The sequence below is a fragment of the Haemaphysalis longicornis genome, unplaced genomic scaffold, assembly GCF_048455015.1.
Source record: "Haemaphysalis longicornis isolate Haplotype H1 unplaced genomic scaffold, Haemaphysalis longicornis Haplotype H1 scaffold_9, whole genome shotgun sequence".
Classification (NCBI taxonomy): Eukaryota; Metazoa; Arthropoda; class Arachnida; order Ixodida; family Ixodidae; genus Haemaphysalis; species Haemaphysalis longicornis.
This window is the reverse complement of record NW_027526460.1, coordinates 167,254,107-167,280,334: the sequence shown is the minus strand read 5'-3', so window position 1 is coordinate 167,280,334 and position 26,228 is coordinate 167,254,107. Positions and strand designations below refer to the sequence as shown.

Genomic DNA, 26,228 nt, shown 5'->3' with positions numbered 1-26,228 from the left:
TTTGCGCTCGGTTGACGTCTGACGCTTGTCCGCACAAGATTTGGCATGTGCGTAATTTTTTATTATAATAATAGAAACAAAATCGCATACACTAGCTCAAAGCGTGAGTTAAAGTGCAGTTTTGCATACCGCTACGGAAGAAACATTGCCGGCGTCGCCGCATTCCATGCGAAACCGGTCCTGTGCGGAGCGCGAAGAGTCGGAGCTAGGGGTTAGCTTCTGTATTAAGCTATCTTTCGAACACAGGGAACAGCCAGCTGCTAATAACCGACAACAGCGAAATTGGAAGGCCAAAACAAATACCAGGCCTTCAGGGCTGTCGGCTTTGGCAGAAGGCATTACGATTCCCGGTAATCGTATGTAAGGTAAGAGTTTTCGCAAACTTGCCAAACGCTCGAAAGTATTGTATCACATCACTTTACGTTGTCATGGCATGAAAGTATGCCGACATGCATTATGGGGCTGCAAGAACTGTGGTTGAGTTCCGAATAACCCACTGTGTGTAGGCGCGTGCTGGTTTTGTACCACGCTTCTAACCAGTATGGAGGTTTATTGAGCAAAACGAGTCACGTCTACGGTAAAGATACAGTAACACTGTGTTTATTCAGACCTGGAGGGATATTTCAGTATATTCCCCATAGCCATGTCTTCCCAGTGTTCAAATTTGCGTTATAGGAAAACTGCACTCGAAAAGAGGAGGAGGAGGAGGAAGGGCGGGAGGAAGAGAACACGGTATTTAATAGTAAAATGAGTAAAATCGAGCTGATGAGTGGCCCGGGTTCTCAGTCCAGGACAAATGAGTAAGGGTATTTTTTTTTTAAATGCATAGATCACCATCCCGGGTTTGTTCTTTACGACCGAAAGAGTTAAGTTGAAGAGAGCTTCTTGGAAATATTCATCGGTTTCGATTCTTGTAATATATGCACGTGTACTATTTATTGCGTCGTTAGCGAGTATATCAAGCCGTAATCATGTCATAATTGTTCGGGTTGAGAGTCAGTTCGTTATGATAACAATGGTTACGATACAAATTCGGAAAATAAAAGCAGCCTTCGGGTACTCTGGACAACGTTGCCTCAGGCGCGATCGTGGTGGCGTAGCAAAAACCTTCTCATTGTATTTGCATGTGAATAAACAACGCACGCTGAGGATATGCACTTTCTTGCAAGTAGCCATAACGGAAGCCAATTTGTGAAGAAGGGAATGTAGGCCATTTATACCGCCTGAAGAAAGTATCCTCACGATCTTTGTGAGCCTCCCAAACACCCCCAAACCTAGTAATTTATTTATGTATTTCAAAATAACCCTATAGGCTTTCCGGCGGAGGGTATTACACACTAATTACATTACATACATACATTACATACTAATTACATTAGATACTAATAAGACGTTTGTGACGGTTATTAAAGGGACACTGAAGTGAATTTGTCAAGCTCCCGCTTTTGCTTGCACTGTGTAGACTGGCTCAAATTAACACACTATTCATCGTTTATCCGGTTGACAAATCGGTAATTATTTTACAAAGCGCGAAAGAAGAAAAACTACTATGCGCGGTTTGCGGCGGCCGCACCAACTAAAGGCTGTGACGTCAGGAGGGGGGGGGCACCGTGATTGGACGATGCCCAAGGTTAGCAATCAAAAGTTTCGGTTTCGGTTTCAGTTCTGTAAAACAACATGCTTGACATCTGATGGCGTTGTTGGATGGGCATTCTCGATTTCTCAATTATCGCCGTACCGCGCTTCTGCCATGTTGTCGGCTGTCAAATGTCTAAGATAAACCTCCCAGGGCGGCTTAAAATCGTAGAAATCACTAGACGAGGCCTACGCAGTGGATGAACGCCCTCCGCGTCACCGCAGACTCTCAAATGCCATGCGCTTTTCCCGCATATTCGGAGCTTGCCTCACTCATGTCTGTTCGTAAAAAGCTAGTTCGCACCAGCCCAAAGGTGTGCTGATTCAGGCCTGGGCCCACTGCGCGCAAGCAGTCGGTGCTTGTGGCAACAGCAGGCCAACGAACACTCGCTAGCGCGTCATTGTCAGTATGCGCGCGTTCTGCGATCTCGCTCGTGGAGCAGTGAACGTTACGGTCCAAAAAAGGTGAACTCAGTTCAGAAAACATCGGCCGCATACGAAAAAATCAATTTACAAAAAAAAATACACGTACCCTCGGGGATTCGAACTTGCGACTTTCAAAACAAATTCCAGCGCCTCAGACCGCTAGGCCACGAACCGGCGCCGGCCGGCTTGGATATATAAGGTTTATAATGTATGACCAGTTTACACTTTTATTTATTTTAAGCATTTTAAGTACTTCATGTGACTATTTGTTGTATATCACTCCTGCAGTAAGTGTCCCCCAAACTTCCACAATATCTCACGTCTAGCAATTGCATTTCTTTGACGGAAAAGCGTTCGCAGATGTGCGGTCGTGCTGCTGACCGCTGTGCTTGTTTACCCAGCGCAAAAAGTGCTTCCTGCTCCCTAGCTTTGCGCTGTACGGTAAAAGTTTCAGGTGATTTTATTTTCTTAGTACCTATATTGACTTCGCTGACTCTTCTCCCGCCTTCAATTGGCCTTAGATTTTCCTACTAGCGTAAAGTCAGCGAAGCGTCGCATGTGCACTTGTGCAGCGCTTGTGTGGAGCGACCCGGACTCTGAGTTTGACACAGTGTACAAACTAACAACGTAAGGAAAGGCACATTCTTTCATTCACAAAGGCGTTGTGGCTTAGTTTCAATTGAGCGAGCGAATAGCGACGACCCGTCGGCGGCCGGCGGACGAAACGCTGGGCCGACTGACTCGATCGGTAGGTCGGCTCGTCGGCGAACCGTGCAGTAGCGCAGCCATTTTCCAGCTCATCTCCTGCTGACGTCACACGAAAACGCCACAGAAAATGGTTGAGCGTAAAGAGAGGAGGACAGCATTTTCGAATTGATTTTTCTACTAAATAAATTCGCGTAAACGCGGCCAGAGTGGTCGAAACAATGCCTACGGACTCCGAACTACAATTTGCGCTAGTAATCCCGCAATGTCTACAAATCACTTCAGTGTCCCTTTAATAATTAATATTAAAAGTAACACGTTAGGCACAGAAAAAAACATTGATTTGATACAAGTCAACAACGAAAAAAAAAAGAAGACAGCCGCTCTATTTCCTGCGGTGCGATGCGCGTGTACGTAGCACTAGACTGTTGAGTCGTCATTAAAGCAGCTCAAAAATACTGTAGGAAAGCCAACGCATTTTGAATGCTTATCTGTGCGCTGAACCTCGCGAAAGGACGGGTTAAGAAAGTTTTCTTTCTCTCCTCGGGTGTTGCAAACTTGTGGGGGATACAGCTTGAAATTATTCAGATGTGTCAGAAGCTTGCAAAAATGGCTGAATTACTAAAATACGCTTTTTGAAGCACTAACGCGTCAAGGCGGGCGATTTCGAGCACAGGTACTGCTGCCCCTCACAAGCGGAGTGTAGCAGACGATGGCGGCGCGAGTCCCTAAGCCGACGTCAGAGCCAGGGGGCGCCACTCAAACATCTCACCGCCAAAAGCCTTCATAGATTACGAGAGAGCATTTTACTCGGTCGAAACCTCACCAGTCATTCAGGCATTACGGCATCAGGGTCTAGACGAGTATTACGTAAGAATACTGTTGAAAATACAGAGAAGGAAGTGCGCCACCAGCGCAGTCAGCGGGAGCTCGCTCCACGAGCCCGGCTCACGCGGAAGTCGGTCGTAGCCATCTCTGATAGTTGGACGTCTGGTCTCCTCGTTCCCTTTCGCTACACAAATTTCTGTTCCCGAAACCCCCAGCCCTCCGGTCCCGCTGAATCGCATCATAGAATCGCTTCGTCGCCGCTGGGGAGTTCTCCACACCACCATCACGAAGACGACGACGGCACTCGACGCGCTCCTGCAGAATCCGCCGGCATCGACTATCGACTTGCAGACGTTTGTGGACATCATTCTTGACAAGCAGCGAGCCTTGCACGAGCTGGACAGCCAGATTCAGGCGAGTCTCACGGAAGAGGAATTTGACGCCGAAGTTTTGGATGCAATTGACTACGACGAGCTCATCTGCGCCCTTAGCACGAGCGTGCGCTCCTTCACGAGCCTGGCCACTTCAGCCAGCGCAGCTACAGCCGAGCTTGATGAGCCTTGCGGAAGCGCACCTTCGCAGCCTCGACCGGGCATCCCTCAGGCAACGCAGGGAACCCACTTCGCCGCCCCGAAGCTCCAGATACCGACGTTCTCGGACGACCGACGCGACTGGCAAGGGTTCTGGGACCAGTTACGATTCCAGCATCCACTCGAACGCAACCTTGCCACGCATCGAGAAGTTCAAGTACCTGCTCTCGTATTTGACCGGTACCGCCAAGAACGCGATAGATGGCATCAGGCTGGCCGGTGAGAACTACAACTTCGCCGTCAAGGTCATTACCAATCGCTTTGAACGGAAAGACCTTCTATTGGACAACCACCTGGACGAGCTGCTCGCCCTGGATCCAGTGCAGTGCTCTTCCGACGTCGGCAAGCTTCGGGTTCTCTACGACGCGGTCACGTTTCGCATTAACGCGTTGGAGGGCCTGGGCGTCTCCCCGGACCAGTACTCCGTCATGCTCCATTGCGTACTGCTACGGACCTTGCCGCACGACCTTGACCTCCTGTAACAGCAAAGGCTGAAGGTTGCGCAGCATGACGGATCGGAGGTCACCGCGTCCCCTTCCGCCAGGTCCAAGGAAATTAAAGTGATCCTGGACTTCCTCCGCGTCCAGGTGGAAATTCAAGAGGAAAGCGCGTCTGATCGTTCTGTTCCATCCACGCGCCGCGGCCAGGGGAGCCAGCAGTCGTCGCCTCCGCGCATCGATCCGCCAACCACGCTGACTCTCGGTACCCAATCTCCGTCTTCAGGGCTACACGGGTGTCAGCATTGCACTGCTCGGGACCATGTCATCACCTTTTGCAGAGCGCCAATATCACCCGGGGAGAAGCAGAAACGTCTGCAGGCAAGCAAGTGCTGCTTCAGATGCGTCAAGGGCAACCATTTTGCAAGGCAGTGCAAGGTCAGCCAACCGTTTAGTCTGCAACCACTGTTCCCGTCGGGAGCTCACGTCGCTTTGCGACATCCACGTCCCTGCGGGATGGTTCGAGCCTGACAGCAGACCAGATCATCGCCGCAGCGACAGGGTGACACTCGACAGAGCCAACGCCGTGACATCCGCTCCGACCAGTGCTGCGGGGCCCACGCCAGTACTTCTACAGACAGGCCGTGCATCGTGCCCCCGGAGCAGGGGCCTCGGCACAAGCCGCCAGCTGCTCGTTAGTTTTTTTTGTTTGTTTTTGGATTCTGGCAGTGAGCGGACCGTCATCCGACGAGATGTATCCCGAGCACTCACTTGTCCCGTCAGCGGCGTCTAACGTGCTACGCTAGGAACGTTCAGAGACGCTCGCCCGAGAGCACCTGTTACGTGCTACAGAGCCTCCTTGACACTTAAATGCCAGCATGATGACCAGCACATAACAGTCGAGGCCCTGGACGTCCCCAGCATCTGCACCATCTCAAGCCCGCCCATCCGCAAAGAAATCGTTCGTGCGATGGCCGATCAGGGTCAAGCTGCTGAGGATCCCCGACTTGCGCCCACGTTTCGAGAGAACCAGGTCAGCGTATTGATCGGTTCAGACGCGTATTGGAAAGTGGCAAAAGGGCAAGTCTCCAGAATTTCGGCCACTCTCACAATCAACTGAAGCATTACCGCAAGTTGGTCTATAGTTGGTTCATGATCGAAAGCTTCAAAGCGCACAAAAAACGGGGACAGAGAGGAGCGAAACACACAACCGCTTACTCTCAACTTACAAGCGCTTACAAGAGCTTGTGTGTGTAGCTCCTCTCTGCCCCCGTTTTTTATGCGCTTTGAAGTTTTCGACCACTCTCACAGCCATGGAGACAGTTCTGGGATGCACAATACAAGGTTCTCAACTCGACAGCCCCAGCCCTTCGACAGCTCCATCGGACGTACTCTTTATTTCCCTTGGGGAATCGCCCTCCGTGGACATGACCGCAAACGTGGATGCCCCGTCCACGTGCGGCCCGGAAGTTATCAGAAATCAGTGCACTTCGGGAAGCTTAGTGCTAAACGATTTCACCGTACGACCGTTCGAACATAGGGTTCAGAGACAAAACGACCGGAATCAAGTGGTAATTGATAATCGAGAACCAAAACTTGACTGTCTTGAACCTTTCGTCCTTGCGAGATCAGTTGAAGGAGGAGAAACTTGCTGTCGAAACGAAAGTGACCCATGCATCACCCATGCACGTAAGAAACACGTGCCTCCAACAGAAACTCGGCCTTCCAGAACCCTTGTTGACTGGCAGCGATCTCTGCATACGGCCACAGCACTGTCAAACCGTCGAGGAGTGCGTCTTTGGAACCAGCCGAAACAGGAATACCTCCTGCCGCTTCGATTCGCTCGCAAAGCGGCAGCGCAGCCGCCATCCAAGCTCGTGCCAAGCTCGTCGTGTTTTTTAAGGACAATTCGCTGTCTGCCTCCTAGCAGCTTTTGTGAGCAAGAAGTGCGCCACCAGCGCATACAGCGGGAGCTCGCTCCACGAGCGTGGCTCACGCGGCAGTCGGTCGTAGCCATCTTTGATTGCCGGACGTCTGGTCTCCTCGTTCCCTTTCGCGACAAATTCTACAGGATATCTACAAATGGTCCACAGCTACCATCATCCTCCATAAGGAGAGCAGTAGAGTACTATAAGGAAGGGCATCAGACAAGGAGACAGAATCTATCCAATGCTATTCACAGCATGCTTACAAGACGTATTCAGAAGATTGGATTGGGTCATCGTCATTGGGACACCCGAACTCTCAAATCAGCGGTAGAAGATTGCCGCAGATGGGTCCCTTGGATAAGCCTAACACGCCTTGCGTCGCCGTCGGCCCTACCCGGCATAGCTAGAGCCGCCGCAGTGATGCTTGCCGACCGCGCAGTACGCCGCAGGCTCTACAGTTCCATCGAATTCAACCCAAGTCACTACGAGTGACACTGTCTCAACCATGCCGTCTAACACGATATCGGCACCCTCCCTGGACGAAATGCACGTCGCTGTCGATTGTCCCATTGAATCACCCCTCAACACCAACCGTACGCCGTCGACACCGCGCCCTTGCGTCAATGGCACTACCGAATCACAGACCCGTTTCCAAAACCACCGGCGCAACCGGGAATGACCGAACCAGCCCGAGCCCACCACGCCGACAATTCGTCCCCCACACACCCCCACCCCCAGTCGCCACTTCCGCCCTCGGACATCGAGATAGTCCTGAGGCCGCGAAACTTCCTGAATCCCTGCTGCATTTCGCCCCTGAAACTTGCATCCCTTCTCCAGCTGCAAGCCCACCTACCGACCAACTGTGAAGATCAACGTCGCCTGCACTACCAGTCTAATTCCATCGTAGGATCCCCCTGTTACATGGGCTCCCCTGTTTCGGCTAGATTCCCGAACCAATACTGCAGGCCTTCGCCGACGCTGCTTCGGTCAAAGGCGCCAGAGTGTCTAGGCAGGAGGGACAGTATTACAAAAGGTCCTGGGGAGGAGGAGGGAGCGCGAGGTGAGATGGCGTGTTAGCTGATACGCGAAAGTGCGTTTTACTGACGGCGAGGTGTTACCCGAGGAGCCGAAGGTTCCAGAAGCAAACAACAAAAGTGAAACGAGGGGAGACAGCTAGCGGCCGGTGCGAAGCCGCCGCCAAGGCAAAAAGTCACTGCAAGGCGCAGGAGGTGCGGAGCGGGGGGGGGGGGATGCCACGGCCGTGGTTTCGTACGACGAATACCAACGGCTTATAGCCGCGGTTATTACGCGGAAAAGCGCGACGATCTTCGTAGCAGCGCCGTCTATGAGGACAGAAGTGTAGTTAGCGCGCGGCTTATAAATATACCGTGCTTGTAATCAGCCAACCCATTTGAACAAGACTGTGTTATTGTTATTTGTCAATTATTGTCTTAATTATTGATAAATTGAAGGCTCTGACTTACTAATGTTTTAACTTGAGCTGGCGAGTTCTTTTGCGTATTTTTGCATATTTTGACAAAAACATTGCGTAGGCGGAATAGCGCTCTATTTTGGGAAAAATACATGTAATTTCATTCTCGTTCCATTCAAGGCAAAAGGCGCATAATTCCATTCCCATTCCATTCCTCTACGTATCGTCAATATTCCCTTCCCATTTCATTCCGCGGCCGCGAAAATGTGGAATGATTCCGGCGTCATTCCAATTCCGGAGACTGCTTCCTCCGCAACACTGGTAGTGAGCACACCTTACGAGGACCGCGCACAGCGATACGCATCACCCACCAGGCTCATCATTGAAGGCAAGACCTCTGCCCTGGCCACACATGTGCCAGCACCTACAAACGCATGCGCTGGAGTAATCTCCGAGTTACCACTTGGCTTACCACCGCATGAAATCACACACACCCTCCTTGAGCACAACCCGCAGTTAGAAATCATCGACGCAAGACGTATGGCATCTACTCCTCTCTTCCCAATTACCTTTAACGGAACGGGAGTGACCTACTGGATCCATTATCACATGGTTGCACTTCGCTGTCGCCCCGCCAAGCTTAAAACGGAAGCACGCCACCTTACTGGGCCCAGCCCGGATGTGTTCCCAAACCCTAATGCTCCCCCACGCTTCCCAACATGAGGCCTCCCGTCCCCACCAGACCAGCATATTTGTCACGCCCTCTGTATCATCTGCTCCGGCCCACACCCCACGGAATCCCCGGCTTGCCCCCAGCAATACCGACCCAGACCGCCCCCAGGAAAGGACACCCGAGCCCTTAACTCTTGAACAAGTTATCCCTAACTCGAACGAACTGCAATCAGTCTTCGGTAACATCGCCGCCTCCAACAAGACCACCAACAACTCACCCCATAAGGGCTTTCCTCCGCTCTCAAGTAAACATCAACAACCTGCGAACGTCCCCAAGCAACACCACCACCCCTCTCTACAAGACCACCGCGGCGGAAGCGGCACCAGCACGCCGCACACAGGACTACCCAAGGTACCAAAAGCAACCCATGCACAGGTGAGATCCCGTCGCTTCCCAGCCACTCCCGTCTCTTATGAACCCTCCTTCTCTGCCAACCCTCGGAATCACTAACACAAGAAGTCGTTCGCCTCAGAGCCCAAATTGCGCAACTACGCGCTCACCCTATCAAAGTGCTCCTAATCGGAAGAAAAAGCGATCCGCTGAATCCCCCGACGAATTCCCTCAAGACTCCGTCACCCATTTCGAAGAACAAGTGAATGTGCAAACGCAAACGTAGATGTCCTCCTGGACAAGGCCTGCGTCCTCACCGAGCAGACATCCCGTATGCAGTCCCATATGCTTTACCTCCCTCTACCTCCCCTCCATCCATACAAATGGCCCACCCAACCACCTGCTGTAATACTCTGCTGCAACGGAATTGTCGAGGATTCCGCGATAATGTTGTGTCGGGGTGCGCCGCGTGGCAAGGGTGTTTTCGGACGACGACGGCCGGTGCATACCACCTTCTAATGGCCGCTCGCTCTGAATGAGCTAGGTGAGGATTGTGCCTATTTTGTCATGGTGACCTGCAGCCAGGGTCATGAGGCACTGGCCACGCTGATTGTTGCGTCGCCAATTGAAGAAACGATGGAGCACGCGCGAAAAGTGTGTGTGGTGTGTGTGTTTCGCGTGTGAAACATTCCTGAAGTTATGTTTCACAGTGGCGGTGGAGGTGTGGGGCGCTTCGACGCACATGGCGCGGTCCCTGAGAAGAGCAGCGCGGAAATGAAACGCACGTGTCGCGCGGCGCCTTGAAACGCCGCGCATTCCGAGGAAGGCCGCGCCTGCTCGCACCAGATGTCTTAACCGCCGTCACATGGACGAAGAGGACTGGCTTTTCCTTCTTCCTCGGCCCTCAGCGGCAAGCGGAATAGAAAATGAAGACGGAGAGACGCGGTCCGGGCGCAGGAGAGCTCGGCCCGACGTCTTTGAGCTCCGCCCGAGCACTATTTTTTAGCCGCCCGCTGGGCTGTAAATAAATGTACAGTTTTTGCATCGGCAGCTGAGTTTGTCCGTTGCGGATACCCGGGGTCAGATCCTCAGCGCTGCTGCGGCTTGGAGGAGAAGCCCGGGGAAAAGAACATCGCGAAGATAACTGAAGTTCTCGTACAGCCAAATATTTTATTGCTGACAGTTACTTATCAACACCGCTCCGCATGCATACTGGCGTTCACTTTATTTTTTATGGCGTTTTTCTGTATCCCTGCCTCTTATTCGTATTTTGCATGCTATTCTGGTTCAGCAAGTGAAGGAACAAGTATGCATCGACATGTTATAATAATGTATGGATAGCACTCACTGACTGGATTTCGTTAGCCATGTGGGCGGTGTACGTTCTGCGAACTTTTTTTTTATTTTGGTGTTTTGCGGTGCCACCAAAAACTAAACATACCTGCCTGCGTAGTAGAATGATGTTAGGTGCAAGCAATAAATGCCTTCTTTGTCTTTACTAACCCTTCTCCCCAAAGAAAAACTGACACGTATTCCTTTCAGTTTCGCAGGACTATATACTACTTCGACGAGATTTGGGTCAATGCTGGGCACACCAAGGGCACGGTGTGGGAGGACACCACTCTGTCATCCCGTGAAGACGCCTTTTGCAAGGGTCTAACCACTGGGCTTCGTGCACCAAATGGCAAAGGTGGTCGGCTCATCGTCCTTCATGCTGGAAGTGAGAAGGGCTTTGTGGACGGCGCATGTCACCTTTTCTGCGCGTCAAAGAGTATTTCCACTGACTACCACAGTGAAATGGATAGCCCACGCTTTGAGAAGTGGTTCGCAGAACAACTTCTACCCAACAGGGAGTCTACTCGGAGCCTCTGGGCTGAGCGGACGTGCTTTTTACGCGCTCCTCCGTTTCGGAGGGATCAGCTTTCACCCCGGCAGCAGCGAGCATCTCTCCGGGAGCGTCTGCGCCGCCGGCCCCGCAGACGATCTCGTCTGGTAGTACTATGCTGCCTCCCGGACAGCCCCCGCTTCAAGTCTGCGCACTGGATCCTGCTACCACCTCTACTTACGAACAGAATGCCCCTATCGAGCTGGATGACCAAGGTGGGGAGTGGATAACACCCGGGAAAGCCCGCAAGCCTAAACTCACCGCCTGCCCAAGCCTCGACCTACATGCAGTCGGATTTCACCTGCCAGCCATGCAATCCGACGCGACAACGCAGCGGCTCGACATACTCCTCGCCGCCATCCGAGCGGCGAAGCTACCGGCGCATACATGCGCCGATATTTCACTCCACTTACGCCATCGCGACCGCCTTGCTGTTTTCAAAACAGAGCACATCGAAGTCGTGAACCGCCTCCTCCGAGTACAATGCATCACCCTGGCCGGACGCACACATCAAGTAGCTCCTTACCTCATGGCCCCCACCAACTCGTGCTGCGGAGTAATCCACGGAATTGCCCCCGATGCCACGCCTGACGACCTTATCCGGGACTTGGAATGCTACCAATCCGACATCCTGTCCGCCCGCCGCATGGGTAATACAAGCTCTGCCATACTTACATTCTCGGACACGCATGTTCCGTTTTTTGTCTACTACCAACGCATCGAAGCCTCGTGCCCACCACTGCACAGTCTGCCTGCAATACGGACACCGCACGCTGGCATGTCCCGGCAACCAGCAGCGGTGCCACATTTGCTCCACCGTCACCACGCGTCCCGACGAGCCACATTCCTGCACACCTTGGTGTCTTCATTGTGAAGGCCACCACGCCCCCTTCGCTGAAGTCTGCACCATCCGCAAGACCCGGGATGAGGCATGTGCCAACGCGGCCCAGAAGCAGCTCCTACGGCACAGACAGCTCGAAAAAGTACATCAAAGAGCCTCACTACCAACGAAGGCATCACCCCCTGCACCGTCAAAGCCGCCCACTTCGTCCGTGGCACTGCCTCCGTCTGCCACGTGGGGGGGTCAGCGATCAAATATACCCCCTGCACCATCAGCCCCTGCACCTAAACCCGCACTGACTGCACAAGCGAAGTCTGCGCCAGTGAATCAAGACCTGCCCACGCCACCACCTGTCGCACTGCAGGTAAGGCCGCCGATTACACCCGCACTCGCCTCCCAAAGTTCCCTCACTCCTTGTCGCGTCGACCAGCTCGAGCAGCGGCTTTCCGAGCTTACCTCGCGCGTAGTTGCCCTTACATCGCTAGTCGAGAACCAACAAACACGTCTCGAGGCACAAGACACACGCACTTCTAGCCTCGAAACGCTCATTACAACGCTCACGGAGTCGCTTAAAGGAGTACTGACACGAAATTTCTCGCTTTCAGTTTTTATGCTGTAAAGAATACCTATTGGCCCAGTAATTACGAAAATCGAACCGAAAGCCGTCAGCCGCCAACACAGAATTAATTATAGCACGTTTATTGCAACCAGTTTCAAATTTGGTCGCCGCGCGGGAAAATGGCCGTGCGAAGGCCAGCCTGCAAGCGGGCCAGCCTTACGTCACAGTCTCACCCGTGACGTCAGGGACGTTCGCCGCATCGTCTGCTACGATTGCACATGGTCCGCACTCGCCCGCGCAGTTGACGTGTCGTCTGAATCGTCAGACTCGGATGAGTCGCTGCCACCCGACAGACAGAACAACTTTATTTGGCCGGCGATGTCTTCGCCGTCGTCCGTTTTTAAATATCACTGCGGCTCGAACCGGCGCAGACCGTGACAGCAACAGCTTGTCGCCACTCTTCTAATCAATCTGATCGCGAAAAAGAAGTTCCACATGCGAGAAAGTAGATGTTAGTGCGTTGAAAACTTGTGCTAGGGGTTGTTATCAGCGCTGAATTTATAAGCGGCGTTCAGATATTTGCCGCGATGGTAAGCCTGCGCTGACCGGAGCGGAGGTTCGGCGCTCCTACCCAGCACTGCCGGCACCGCGGTGCGACGAGCCGAAAGATAGCGCCACCTGCGCGCTAGAATCAAAACAGGCCACGGCAGATGTCTTGGTCACCGATCGCTGAAACGGAAATTATCGCCAAAATAAAGCTAAGTATGCGAAAAAGGGGATGATAGTGTGGTGAAAAGTTGTGTAAGGGATGGTCATTCGCAGTTGTACAGATACCGGCGATCAAACATTCGCCACGATACTAAGCCTGAAGTTTCCAACACCCAAGCTGACGTGAGCAACTCCGAGCCCGCTGGCTTGGGCGACAGTTCTTGCGGCCGCCGCCGCGCACGAACTCAGTCCACGTTTAGAGCTGCATGTCGTCGCGTGTAAAATAATGCATCTTGGCGTCGTCGTCGATTTGCTCGGACCGGCTTCCACGAGCACTACTTCGCATTCCGCGAGCTTGCCATAGCACAACTTGGTCGAGCTCGGCGACGCGCACCGCCCAGTTTTCAGCACTAGTGCAAGGGAACACCATGCGCCGGCCACGAACTGAAGAGCAAAGACGTCGAACACGCAACTTTTACAAGCATTGCTCACACAGCTACACCCGTACGTCTCCTGCCCAAACGAACCGACAACAGCAGCGCGCAGCCCAGGATATCGTTTCCGGTTCCGAAAACGACTATATGAGGTCACCCTGAACCGGTCAGACACGCAGGCCGATGTTTCGTCACGCCGAAAGCGATTTCGCTAGTGCTGCCGATTTGTGGAAGCTCGCGGCCGGGACAATCAAAATCGATTTAAATGTGATTCCGGCCTCGGATCGCTGCAACAATTTCTGTGAGGCATCTGTACAAACTACTGAAGCCAATTATATCATTTTTAGGCGTCAAAATTTGGTGTCAGTACTCCTTTAACAACCTAACTGCCACCATAAGCAAAAAATTTGATGACGCCCCAACACCCTTGGAAGACACAAGCCAATCAATCAAACGCGCGCACCCGGTTTCCGCTTCGTTTGTTGGGTTGGCCCCCAAAATTAGGCCCGCCACCCTTCTCGTCCCACCCAACATTTCCGAATAAGCTCACCTGTGGCACTAAAATTGGTACAGTGGAACTGCCGTAGCCTTTCTACGAATCGCACGCCTCTGCATCAATGGCTCCTTACGCTAGCCACACTCTGTGACTTTCTTCTTTTACAAGAGACAAGGCATGCAAAAGTCATCCCTGGCTATCGAGCTCTGCATGCCGACCCTATTACGCCGCTAACGTCCACTTACATTCGTTGGGATATCGCATATGAACAGGAAGACGTCCCCTCCTCATTACTTCCATACGTTACGGCCCTCTCCTATTGCCCAGAGCCCCAGCAGCCACCCCTTACTCTTGTGAATGTCTATAATCCCCCCAATTCCACATTCCTGCTCTCTCCTCTCTTTCGTTTTCTTCAATACTTTCCCAAACGCCGTGATATAATCCTTGGTGGAGACTTTAACGCCCCAAACACCATCTGGGGATTCTCGAACAGGGCCGCTTTCTCCACGCACACACCACGCAGGGCTCATATACGCTCCTTAATACTCCAGACACGCCCACGCGAGACGGATACGCGACACAACGCCCCACAACACCTGACCTTACATTTCACACCGGACCGAATCAACCGGCAAACTGGCAAGTCCTCCCGGATACCCTTCTCTCCGACCACCACATCATTGAAATTACACTCATGCTCACACACAAACCTAAGAAACGAGTCGTCACCCATACTAACTGGGACCGCTTTCGCCGCATGCGAGCCCAAGAAGCAACAACTAACTATGGCCTGTGGATACGATCGCTGAAGAGGGCGCAGTCTGAAACCACCACCACCACCGTGGCCGACCCGCCGTCGGACAACGCCGATCCACACCTTATGCGTATGTGGAGACGCCGAAAACGCCTTCTTAGTCTTATACGTAACCAACCCCACAACACACAGCTAAGGCATAGCCTAGACACCCTGAACACCGACATACTAATTCACTGCTCCACACGTGATTCAGCAAATTGGAATCGCATATGCGATCCCATCAACTGTTCGCTCCACACTAAATCCCCTTGGTTTCTTCTCCGCTCCCTTCTTGGTCCTCAGCCGTATCCCCTCCCCACTCTCCAAAAGCACCTTGCGCTACACGACGCTGACTCTCTTATACGAGAGGTAACCGATTTATACATTCCGCCACCACTCCCTTCTCTCTACCCTGAGTACGCAGGGCCTCCAAACAGTGATCTCGATCGCCCTTTCACATTACCCGAGCTGGAACGTGGTCTGGCCCAAAATAAAGCTGGTACCACTCCGGGCGCGGACCAGATCTCCTATTCCATCCTAAAAAACCTCCCTGACTCAGACAAAGAATTCCTTCTCTCCCAAATCAATGAATACTGGAGCACAGGTACGCTACCTGAGGAATGGATTTCTTCCAGCATCTCCCTCATCCCCAAACCTGGTGAGCCCGCCACCCTCCCAAACCTTCGCCCAATTTCTCTCACCTCTTGTGTCGGGAAGACGATGGAACGCATGGTTCTCGCGCGTCTCACAGACCTTCTCGACAGTACCAACTTCCTACCCAACAATCAGATCGGTTTTCGCCCCCATATGTCTACCCAAGACCTCTTTCTCCTTCTTCAGCAAACTTTCTTTCAGCCCTCAGGGCCTCAAGTTCATGCTCTCGTGACTGTGGACGTACGCAAGGCCTTTGATACCCTCCTTCACGACGCCATCCTTTCCCCGCTCCAAGACACTCATTGCGGCTCCCGCCTCTACTCTTATGTTCGTTCGTTCCTTCGCTCCCGACAGGCTCTATTCCTACTTGGGACCACTCTATCCCCACCCATCACCCTTACCCGCGGTACCCCTCAAGGTGCCGTACTATCACCTACCCTCTTCAACCTCGGCCTTGCCCCCCTTGCCAGATCCTTGTCCGAGATCCCCAACCTTCAGTCGCTTCTGTACGCCGATGACATTACCCTCTCCGGGGGTCTCCGGGGGAGGTGGAACAAACTTTGCAATCTGGCCTTGACTTTATTTCTCAGTTCTTTACCCGTCACGGTGGCTCAGTGGCTAAGGCGTTGCGCTCGATTCCCGGCCGCTTTTCTGATGGAGGCGAAAAGCAAAAACGCCCGTGTGTACGATATTTCGGCGCACGTTAAAGATCCCCAGGTGGTCAAAATTAATCCGGAGCCCTCCACTACGGCGCGCCTCATCGCCTGAGTTGCGTCGGCGCGTTAAACTCCGCAATCAATCAATTATTTCTCAGTTCTTTGCCTGCTCAGGCCTGCAAGCAGCTCCAGAGAAATCAGAGCTGCTTTTACTTTCCACCACTAAATATCAACGATCTGTCAACCCACTCTTGTCGCTTACCCTCGATGACACTCCCGTCCCCCGAGCTTCATCCTGCCGGGTTCTGGGATTTCCCCTCCAAGACCACTCCTTCTACCGTGTCATAAAGTCCGCGATCACCACATGCCACCAAGTGACTCACTTGGTCCGACGGGTGGTCAAGCGGCGTGGGGGCATCGATGAACTCAATCTCATCGGGCTCTCGTCCAGCGGGCACGGGCGCGGTGGCCTCGACCAAAGGAATCCCGGACTAAGGAACACCACCCACGCTAGAGAGGCTTAACAGCCTCTCCCTTCCTTTATCTCTGTCCTGTACATTATTATAATTAAGCTACTTGGGCTTGCTTTCATCTCGCACGTACTGGAGCGTTCCTGAACCGTTATGAACGCGTCGTTTTTAGATGCAAAGCATCTCTTATAGCGCTTTCCATTGGGCGACCAGGAGCACTTCTAACTGCACCCAAAGTGCTCTCGCGAGTTCTGGCGTCTTCCAGTGGTCGGGCAGGAGCAGGGGCGTTGTGTTTCATTGGTCGAGGAGGAGCACTTTTTTGGCGCCGAGAGCAGCCGAGAGCAGGTCTCGGTGCTCCGTCGCCAGCGGCGGAGTAACAGGGAACGCCGAGGAAGTCACATGACCTCTTTTCGTCATTTCTGGTTTTATCCCCAGGTGGCGGAGGACAAATGGCGGAATCCAGCAGCCGCGATAGTCGCTCAGTGCGTACGGCAGCAGCTATGAGCGACCGTCTGGACGATGCTGCTACTTTTAGATGATGAAAGCACCACAGATTCAAGCGCAAACTCATCATCGGACAGCAGCAGCAGCAGCAGCGACGACGACGATGATTTGACATTGCATGAGTTCGAGCACCTGTTCACCCCGCCGGAGCAGCGATCGAAGGTAGAGTCGTATCTGGAAAAGACGGCGGATGCTGTTATCGTTCGCAGCTAATTTTTGGGAGATACGATGGCGACCCTATCATGGACATGAACATCCGCTCGGCTTCTTCATTCGTCGCCATGCGGAAGGCAGACACAAAACCACCGGCACGTATCTGGAAAAACTGGCGAGGAACAGCGTGCGGACAACACGAGCGCGCGAAATGCTCCGTGAAGCGAGAGCGGGAAAAGTTTGGTCACATGACTCTTGAAATCACGCCCTCCCCCTCTTTTCACTGCTCACGGAGGAGGGCGAATGTTTCATTCGCGGAACGAAAGCACACGTCCCCGCTACTCCCGTGTGCTGCTCTGGCTGCTCGCTCCGCTTGCTCCTGTTCTCCCAATGGAATTCGCCATTAGTCGACCCTCCGGCGTCCGCACCTCTCCTCCTCTCCACAACAGCTGTGATAACGCCGCTCTTTCTCCCCTCCTCCTCTCCACACCACCTGTGCGCTAGCGCGCGCTGCTCCTCCTCTCCCCTCTGCAAACCAGCTGTCCAATCACGCGCATGCGCGCTGCTCCTGCTCTCGACTCCCTCTGCCACGGCCGCTGGATGAGAGGCGCACTGACGTGCGGCCTGCCGCGTGCTCCCAAACCGGCGTGAGGGTGCCTAGTACCCATCGCTGCCGCGGCGGCGCCACCGTTCCGGGACTGGTTGCGGTGAGCGCAGCCCGCGGGACGCCGGCTTTTGAGCCGCTTATTTCGAAGTGTGGGCTTATCATCGGCGTTCCACGCTCCGCATAAGGCATTTACCAGCACTAATGTTACGCCTGTTAAAAGACAAAGACGATTAGCGGCGGCCGAGCTTAATTTGGTCAAGGTGGAAGTTAAATTCCATTCACAGCAGCAGCGTTACGCGTTGATAGTGTGCCTTCTGTCTTGCATTGCTGTGTCGTTGTGTCTCACGTCGCCCGGCATGCTCTTTGTGACCTCACGCACGGCAGAGATTTACGTTTTGTCTGCAAGCTGCGACTGCAGAGAATATATTAAAATTCCCGACAAGCAGAAACAATGTTTTTGTGCGGCGCTTGTTATTTATGAGTGCCAACACTTCTCAATGTTTAACACGTAACCAACTTTTATGTAGGTTTTTCCTCGTGCACTAAATAAAACACCCCAATTTGTATTAATCTCGCGGCACATATGACTTGATTACACGTTATTTAGTTATGAAGTAATACTAATATCATGTCGGCCCTTTTTTATTTTGATAATATATATATATACACTTGAATAAAAAGCGATTCCAGTTTCTACCTGATATTTTTACTTCTTCGCTGTAGCCTCTAAAAAAATTAAGGAGAGCAGATGTGATTTCCGGGTCGACAAAACACTTTTAAAAAAATATTTGGCAAGTTTGGCAAGCTAAATTTTTGCCCGGACACGAAAGAAAAAAGCGAAATTGTACAGAAATTCCAAAAATTGCCTAATAATGCGTAAGCATTCGAACACCGCTTTTCCACTTCACGTTTTCTTGTTTTCTTTGCTATTTTAAACCAACAATTGTACATCTTGAATATCATAATTATTAATTGTTCTAACTGCGTGAATTACACATTATTTGTGCAAATACAAGGCATTGCACTTGTTGCATTACGTAGAGATTATGCTAGGGTACTCAAAAAAGAAAGCTGACGTAATAATAACGTATGTGAAAATTTTCTTACGCTACGAAAATTAATTCGAATTGTAGCGCAGTATGTTCACAGATCAAAACTAGCGCAACGTCTTTAGAGCGCGCTAATTTGAGCGCATACTGGTGCTGCTCCAGGAGCCCGGCCGTTAGCTTCAGGGATAAATGCGTATGGGTTTAAATCGGGGGTGAAATAACGGAGGATGTAGCGCTTGTTCTCATCGCAAAGTTTGAAAAATGCTTAGCAACGTGGACCGCGTACGCACTGTTTCTTGAACACAGCACGGTGCATTTATTTTTCTTTCTATACAACCTCGAGCTGTAATCAAGTTTTCATAGCGCGTTTAAAGGCATTGTCGTGCCTGCGAAAATAAAACAACCCAAATCTCTATGCGCGGCAAGACATGATCGGGCCAGTATAAGAGTATCAAAAAAAAAAAAAAGACACGCATAGCAAAATGTCTAGTCTTTTCAAATCCTTTTTCGACCATCTTATCGCCTGTCCTCGTTTTATGAGGTGCGCATTCCGCCCGGCCAACATGTTTTTGCAAAGAAGTGTCTTTAGGCAAGCTTTAATCCGTCGCCGGCAAATATTCATCGCTCTCCCGTGTGTCGACACCGCGTTTCCCGAGAAAAGGTGACATTTTTGAAATTTCGGACGAATAAAGTCCCACCAAATACCTGCCGCTTGAACTGTAACTAATGAACTTGCGGCTTTAAACTGTGCAACGCGGTTTACGTGCTGTGTGTGAGACGCTTTGTACAAAGCTAACCGGTGGTTATTATATTTTTGTTGAATATTATCTTTTTTTAACAATGTTGTCGAATATGGAGCATCTTTATAGATTTGTTAGATTTAAAATGTATTGCCTATATCTCATTCAAGAATTATTTTAACTTCTGGCTGCTTCAGTCACGGCCGGGCGGCTGGATCGAGCGACAGACTGGCACACTTACATACATACGGACAGACAGTTTTCGCGGTTGAGTAGCCCAGGAAGGACAACCACATCTTTAAAACCCGTGCGCTGGCTGTCTCTCTCAGTCGGTGCAAGCGCTCGCCTACGGGGACCGCCCCGCTCCGTCCCGAAACCAGTCCCCGAACGCTAGCGCCGCGAGGGAGTCAAGCGGCGGCAAACGTAACCACCGCCACTCACGCCCTCGCCCGTTGAAATCCGGGCGACGCGGCAGGCCGCACCTTGCGTGCGCTCTCATCCAGCGGCCGTGCCTCTGCTCTGCCACGGCCGGGCTGGAGGAGCGGCGGGCGCGCAGTTTCATACGGCCTGCGCTTCGGGTATAGTTCCCACCTTTCACCGCCGCTAGTTTGTGGCGCTTCGGACCAACCCTCGCTAGAGTTCCTGTATATAGCTCCCGCAGGGAGCTATATACAGGAACTCTAACCCTCGCCAGTTGACCCACAGCACGGGCGGGGTAGAGGAGCGGTGCGCGCGGATTTGCCGCTGCCTTAGCCCTGCCGTGGCTACAGGTGATACCTGCCAGTGTTAATTTACATGGGCGTTCTTAAAATAGTTGATTCCTTACCCCCTTCTGAATTTTCGGTCTATTAGGGTCAAACAGCCTAACATTATCATTCGGAAGCGCCGAATCAAACATTTGAAAGAAACATTTCAACGCGGGGCGCATGACGAAAAATATGCGAGGTCTTCATATCTTATCAGCAACTGTATTATATGAAAATGGTGAGACAGGCAAATAAACACGGCACTTTCCGTGACTGAAATATCATTTCTTATTTTTTTTTTTTTCCTTTCGGATGATGTCTTGGTTTGCACACGCACAGGGCACGACCAGTGACGCAAATGATTTCCCGTCGAGGGAGATAGGATTATCGCTTCGCTAAACGTGATTCTGCTATTCACGCTCCGGTCGGGCTGAGCGGCCCGCCGGCAGCGAAGCGCACTGTCAAAAACACACAGCTGCTCGGCCAGAGGCGATGCGTCGACTAACAGAAAGGCGGGTTGGAAGGGCAGAGGGTTGGTTCGAAGCGCCCCCACTGTAAATAATCTGCTGTATTGGTTCCTTCTTGGGTGCGCAGGCCGTATGAAAGTGCGCGCTCGCCGCTGCTCCAGTCCGGCCGTGGCTCTGCAAATAAACCCGTCCGCGCTCCGCTCAGTTGCTTCTTCGGTACTGCGCCATCCGATGACTGCAAATGGACGCCAACGATTCCGTCAGTAACTGGGTGGCGCACCTTCAACTAGCGCCAGCCAGCACACTGTCAGAACCGCAAGCACCTCCGAAGACAAGGCTGCACACAGGAGAGCTCGCGACGCCGAACGTAAACGGCAGCGCCGAGCAGCGGATTCCTCGCTTCGAGAACGAGAAGCCGCTTTGAAACGCCAGCGGCGAGTAGCTGATCCAGATGGCGTTCGGCAACGTGACAACGCTTCGAAACGCCAGCGTCGAACAGCGGATTCCTCGCTTCGAGAACAAGAAGCCGCAAAACGTTCCCCACTACTCGATAAATAAAGACATTTAAAGCGCTACTACACGTGTCTTTAATCTAACAACCAATTAACACGCTACATCTCCACGGCTTTGCATCCCCTCAGGGTTCCCACGTGGGAAGATGGCGTAATTTTTTTTTTGGCGGCCTGTTTTAGATGCGATGCATCTCTTGCGCTCGGCTCCGGCGTCCGTCGTCCGTCCATCCGCACCTCTCCCCCTACACTATAAAAAAAAATTCCCTCGCACTTCCCCGAGGGGGAGAGTGTGTAAGTGCGAATGCACGAGTTGAATTTGCGCGGGTCGGTAATGTTCGCGAAAGAGAGATCACACACACACACACAACTACAAAGAAAGAAAGATGCATTTATTCACAGACACCTATTTGTGTTGTCGTTGTACTTGATTGCTAGAGCGGATCTCAGCTTTGAAATTTCGTGTCAGTACTCCTTTAAGCGGGTGCATTAGCCCTTCTCACGCCCGATTCCTGGCCAATCCCCCACGTGGGTATGTGCCATGTCAGCGGCCAGGCAGCGCGCGCCCATCTCCCCCCGTTGCCAAGGAAGACGAGGAGATTCCTGGCCAATCCCCCACGTGGGTATGTGCCATGTCAGCGGCCAGGCAGCGCGCGCCCATCTCCCCCCGTTGCCAAGGAAGACGAGGAGCGCGCGCACCCGCAGCTGTTGCTATGCGGACGGCGGCGGAATGCGGACGGCGGCGGACGCTTCAGGCTCGCTTAAGAAGTGCATTCGCACTTAAAAAATAGTTAGCAGCGCCGGATTTCGATCCCACGACTCTCTGGCCGCAACGGGAGGTACATAGCGCTCTTTCCACTGCGCTACAAAACCGAGACAGGAGCAAGTACTACGAACGCGCCTTATGTCCTTAACTCATTCAAACTACGTCAAGAAGCTACTGATACAACGAAGGCACGCGAACCTGAACGTCAACGGAAACGACGAACTGAAAACTTTAGAGGAGGATGTTGAATTTCCCGTGGGGAAAGCTGTGGTGGGAAGCGCCACGCGCCTTGCAGCTGAACCAGAGAAGAGGACGAAGAGGGCGGGCAGCGGGGTAGGAGCGTGAGCACGCAATAAAGAAAGGCGAGAACCAGGAGGTGTTCGATCAGGTAGCGCCGGTGTCGGTCTCTTCGCTGTTTCTACATTTCTCTACATTTATCTGTCTCTACATGGGGGTTCACACTACGTTCCCATTCATGCTCCGATAAATGAAACAACATAACGGCAACACAATGGAACCTACACGGAACCCCTATGATGCTTCGCATCCTCGTCATGGTTCCCCACGGGAAGATGGTGTAATTTTTTTAGGACGCAGCCCTTTAGCGCCCGTTCCTGGGCTGAGCGGCGTCGCCATCATCGTTGTAACCGGGTGAATGATGGCAAGACCGAAAAGTGAAAGAAAGACTGTTGCGAAATTGGGAGGGGAGGGCGGTTCCCCGTGGCGGCGCGAGGCGCTTCTCCGAAATTGTGTGCAGGGGGGGGGGGGGCAGTATGCTGCGCCCGCAAGAGACGCTTGACTGCGCGACACTTGGCGAATACGGGAGAGGGGCGTGCGCGTGACGATCATGTGCGTTCGCTTCCCAAAGGCCCAACCAGATTCACGCGTAAAATCGACGTACTCGCGCAACGACGTACGCCTGCGGCGACATACGCCGCTGCCTTAACGCTGACTGACGACGTCGCAGAGGGCGAGTAACCACATATCGCGGCAACGCGCGCGTAAACCAAGCGCCGCGCAGTGTGGCTCGACTACCTCGGACTCAGCTTTGTGGCTACCAGTTGAACTACATTTTAACTCAAATAAAACAAATAATGCCTATTCTCACAAAAGTACGTATATTTGATACAGAAACAACTAAGACAGTTCTTGGGACATTAAAAAACGCATACTTGGCAGGCACAAAACCCTCCGCGACATTTGGCGTAAAATGCCTTGCTCCCATAGTTGCTCGTTGCTTCGGGTATTCTATCCGGTTGTTTGCTCTCTGTATTCTACAAATTACTTCGTTTTATCGCATAATTGCCAGTATTGTTAGCTTATTTATAAATTTGCTGTCTCGTTATACGACTTGACCCATAGCGATAATATACTGACTGGCCAGATAACGTCACCGCTATAGGCCTACGTCAACACCGTGCGCCCGAAAGTTTGCGTCGATGTCTGGCGAGCTCTGACTTGGGCGTAACAGGCGCGTAGCAATGCATTCGGCGTACGCTGGAGTACGCCGGTTCCTTTCGCGCTTACGCCCGTTTACGTCGTTGCGCGAGTACGTCGGTTTTACGGGTGCGTGTGGTTGGGCCTTAAGACGCGGTTCGGGGTCCCTTTCTGAGACGCACTTCGCGCCGCCGACGCAGAGGCTCACTATAGCTACCGTCGAGAGAACCCACGAGTGAGTGCTGCCTCAGCGCACTGCATTAAGGTACGTGCTGAATTGCAGTAAGAGGTACATGCTGAACTGCGGCTGAGGCAGCCAGTCGTGCGCTTCAACAGTCGCTGCAGCTAAACGAGCTGCCAGAGCACTGACGCCACAACACCGAGTGAGCGCTGAACAATGAGTGAGGCAACCGGTGCATGTGCTTCGTCAGCCACTGCAAATAGAACTTTTCTGCAACCATACAAATATGCCCGTCTAAACTTTTTCTGCCTCAACATATTTTGCACAATCCAAACAGCGAAACGGATACGCCCAAATATCCCATTAGGGAGTATAGTAATCGCCAACCAATTTTTTTCACGTACTATTGTAAAAACCAACCAATGAGCATTCCTGAATAAATGGAAGCGAGTACTGCCGGTTAATTACATCTATTTTGCCTCGAATGTACCTGCAGTTTTCCTTGCGCTAACTAAGGGGGCCAAATACCATGACAAGTGCCAGCGGTTCCAGGAGTTTCGAGCGGCTCTGGCTGTACAAACCTCTTGTTGAAGTGCCCGCTAGAAAGTGAGGCTGATTCGAGGGGCAAGCCTCTGTTTGCGTGCGTGACGACGCGTGACTACCGTGGCTAGATAGCGTGAGAGCGGAGGAGCTGCACCGACAATCCGGGACCCTAAATTGCTCTGCACTTTAAGCAAGCCACCGGGAAAACGAACGCGGCGCCGCCTTTTCGTTGCCTGCGGGAGAGGTGGGAGCCAGCTGCATGCGTCGCTCGTGCGGGCCCGGTTACGGCGTTGTTCTGCAGGGCGCGTTTCCATACGCGATGAATGTAGCCGCAGCATCCGCACAGATTTCGTGCTTGCTGAATGGGCTGAATTATTGCTTCAGCTTGGTCGAAACCAGCCTCTTCCCACGTGAACCGATATTAACGTGTGTTTAGTTAGGTACATCCACCAGCGTCTCCGAGCATCCAGTTGCGTAAAACCGGGTGGCTCTCAAGACGCTAGCACGCGGGACTCTCCAAGCGCAGAACGACTCACCACGCCGGCGTTGTCGCCTCATAATCGAGATGAGCCACAGGGTTTAGTGATGGGCCGCTATCGGGTTCGTAGAGTGGCTGTCTCCGTGAAACAAGAACGCGCCCACATGAAGACGGTTGCGGGGTTCAGGAGTACTCACGTTCGCCGTGGCGAATGGCCGTCTCGTCGTGGTCGCTTCTCGCCTCCTCGCGTTCGGCGACGTCAGGGCCGGAAATCTCGGCCCCCGTGTGATGGCGCTGGCCACAGAGGGCGTCCCTGCGCTGCTTCAGCTCGGCGAAGAGTTGGGGGCAGTCCTCCATGGCGGCTCCTTCTCGCAACGAACGGGCGCAGGGGCAGGACTGGACGCGCGTGCATGCGCCGGCGTCTGCGGCCTTCCTCCCGCAGGGGTCGCTGTCACGTGCGTCCGGGCCTGCGCCAGGAGCTCAGAGCAAGGAACAAAAAAGGGCACGAACGCCGCAATATTCTTCGCAAGGACGCTTCTGCTGCTGCGAAGGGCGCGCCTGGAAACTGCGTCCGTCGCCGCATGTGAGGCTTCCTTTCTCGAAGGCGCTGTCGAGCCCTCAAAGGCGGGTGCGGAGAGCTGGCGATGTTTAGCGTCCTTCAAGACTGCACAACGGCAAGCAAGTAGGCCGGCGAGGCGACCAAGCGCGGCGGGAGAGCCGGCATAACGAGTTGTTTGGAGCAGCTCAGGGTGTGGTTGCGCCCTAATACCACGTCCTCGTCGACGGCGAACCCCGCGCTTGCTCTCACCGTGGACACTTGGGTGGTCCGAGGAACGAGCGGGTCGTAATATTAGGCCCAACAGCCGTTGCCATCTCCGAAGCTTGATTCTCCTTCTTCTGACTGCCCAATTTGCTGCTTCAGAGTGCGTTGCAAGGCCCGGGCTCAAGCTCGAAGTGGCGGAAAGGCCCAGCCGCACTGGTCAGCCCGTCTGCACAAATCTTTTTTCTGACGTTTCCAGGGGGCCAGCGACTGAGAGGAGCTGGAGCCCGATATTCCCGTTGGGCTGCAGTTTCTCGGGGTCACTCGCGGGGCCTCACGAGGATTTTCAGCGCCATCCGTGATAGCCTCGGTACGCCGTATCAAGGCGAGAGAGCCTTAGCTGTCTCATCGGTAGAAGAACCGCTCTTCCTGTTGCAGTTTCTGTGCGGGCAAGAAAATGGCTGCCGCTGTAAATACACAACGCGTGTGATCTGGCGGGATTTCATCCCAGGTCTCCCTAGTAGCAGACCGCCGTGCCATCACCACATTGTTTTCTGTATTACATGGTAATCGCGTGTATTTTGTGCACTTGAGTTTGTTTAGTGTCTGTTGCACAATGTCCCGAGCGAACACCGTGCTTCTACACAGCACAAAACAGTTCCACAGTTTCAGGTTGCTTGCGGGTGTGTTCAGATAAGGACAGCCAAGGTGGTGCCATGAGCGCTTTTTATTTGAGATGAAACTT

The 26,228-nt window shown here is 52.8% G+C and overlaps 1 protein-coding gene across 4 annotated transcripts in view; it reads right to left on the bottom strand.

Annotated features, from left to right (window-relative positions):
- The window catches only part of LOC144151967 (snRNA-activating protein complex subunit 4-like), a 288,952-nt gene extending 263,663 nt beyond the window's left edge, over positions 1 to 25,289 (bottom strand). For all 4 annotated transcript variants that reach the window (XR_013319020.1, XM_077683153.1, XM_077683152.1 and 1 more), the window contains exon 1: positions 24,921 to 25,289. Coding sequence is in view for 3 of the 4 variants with exons in the window: in XM_077683153.1 (XP_077539279.1) it covers positions 24,921 to 25,080 (160 nt within the window). In the remaining variant the exon portion in view is untranslated. The remainder of the gene's footprint in view (positions 1 to 24,920) is intronic.
- Positions 25,290 to 26,228: the final 939 nt, after the last annotated feature.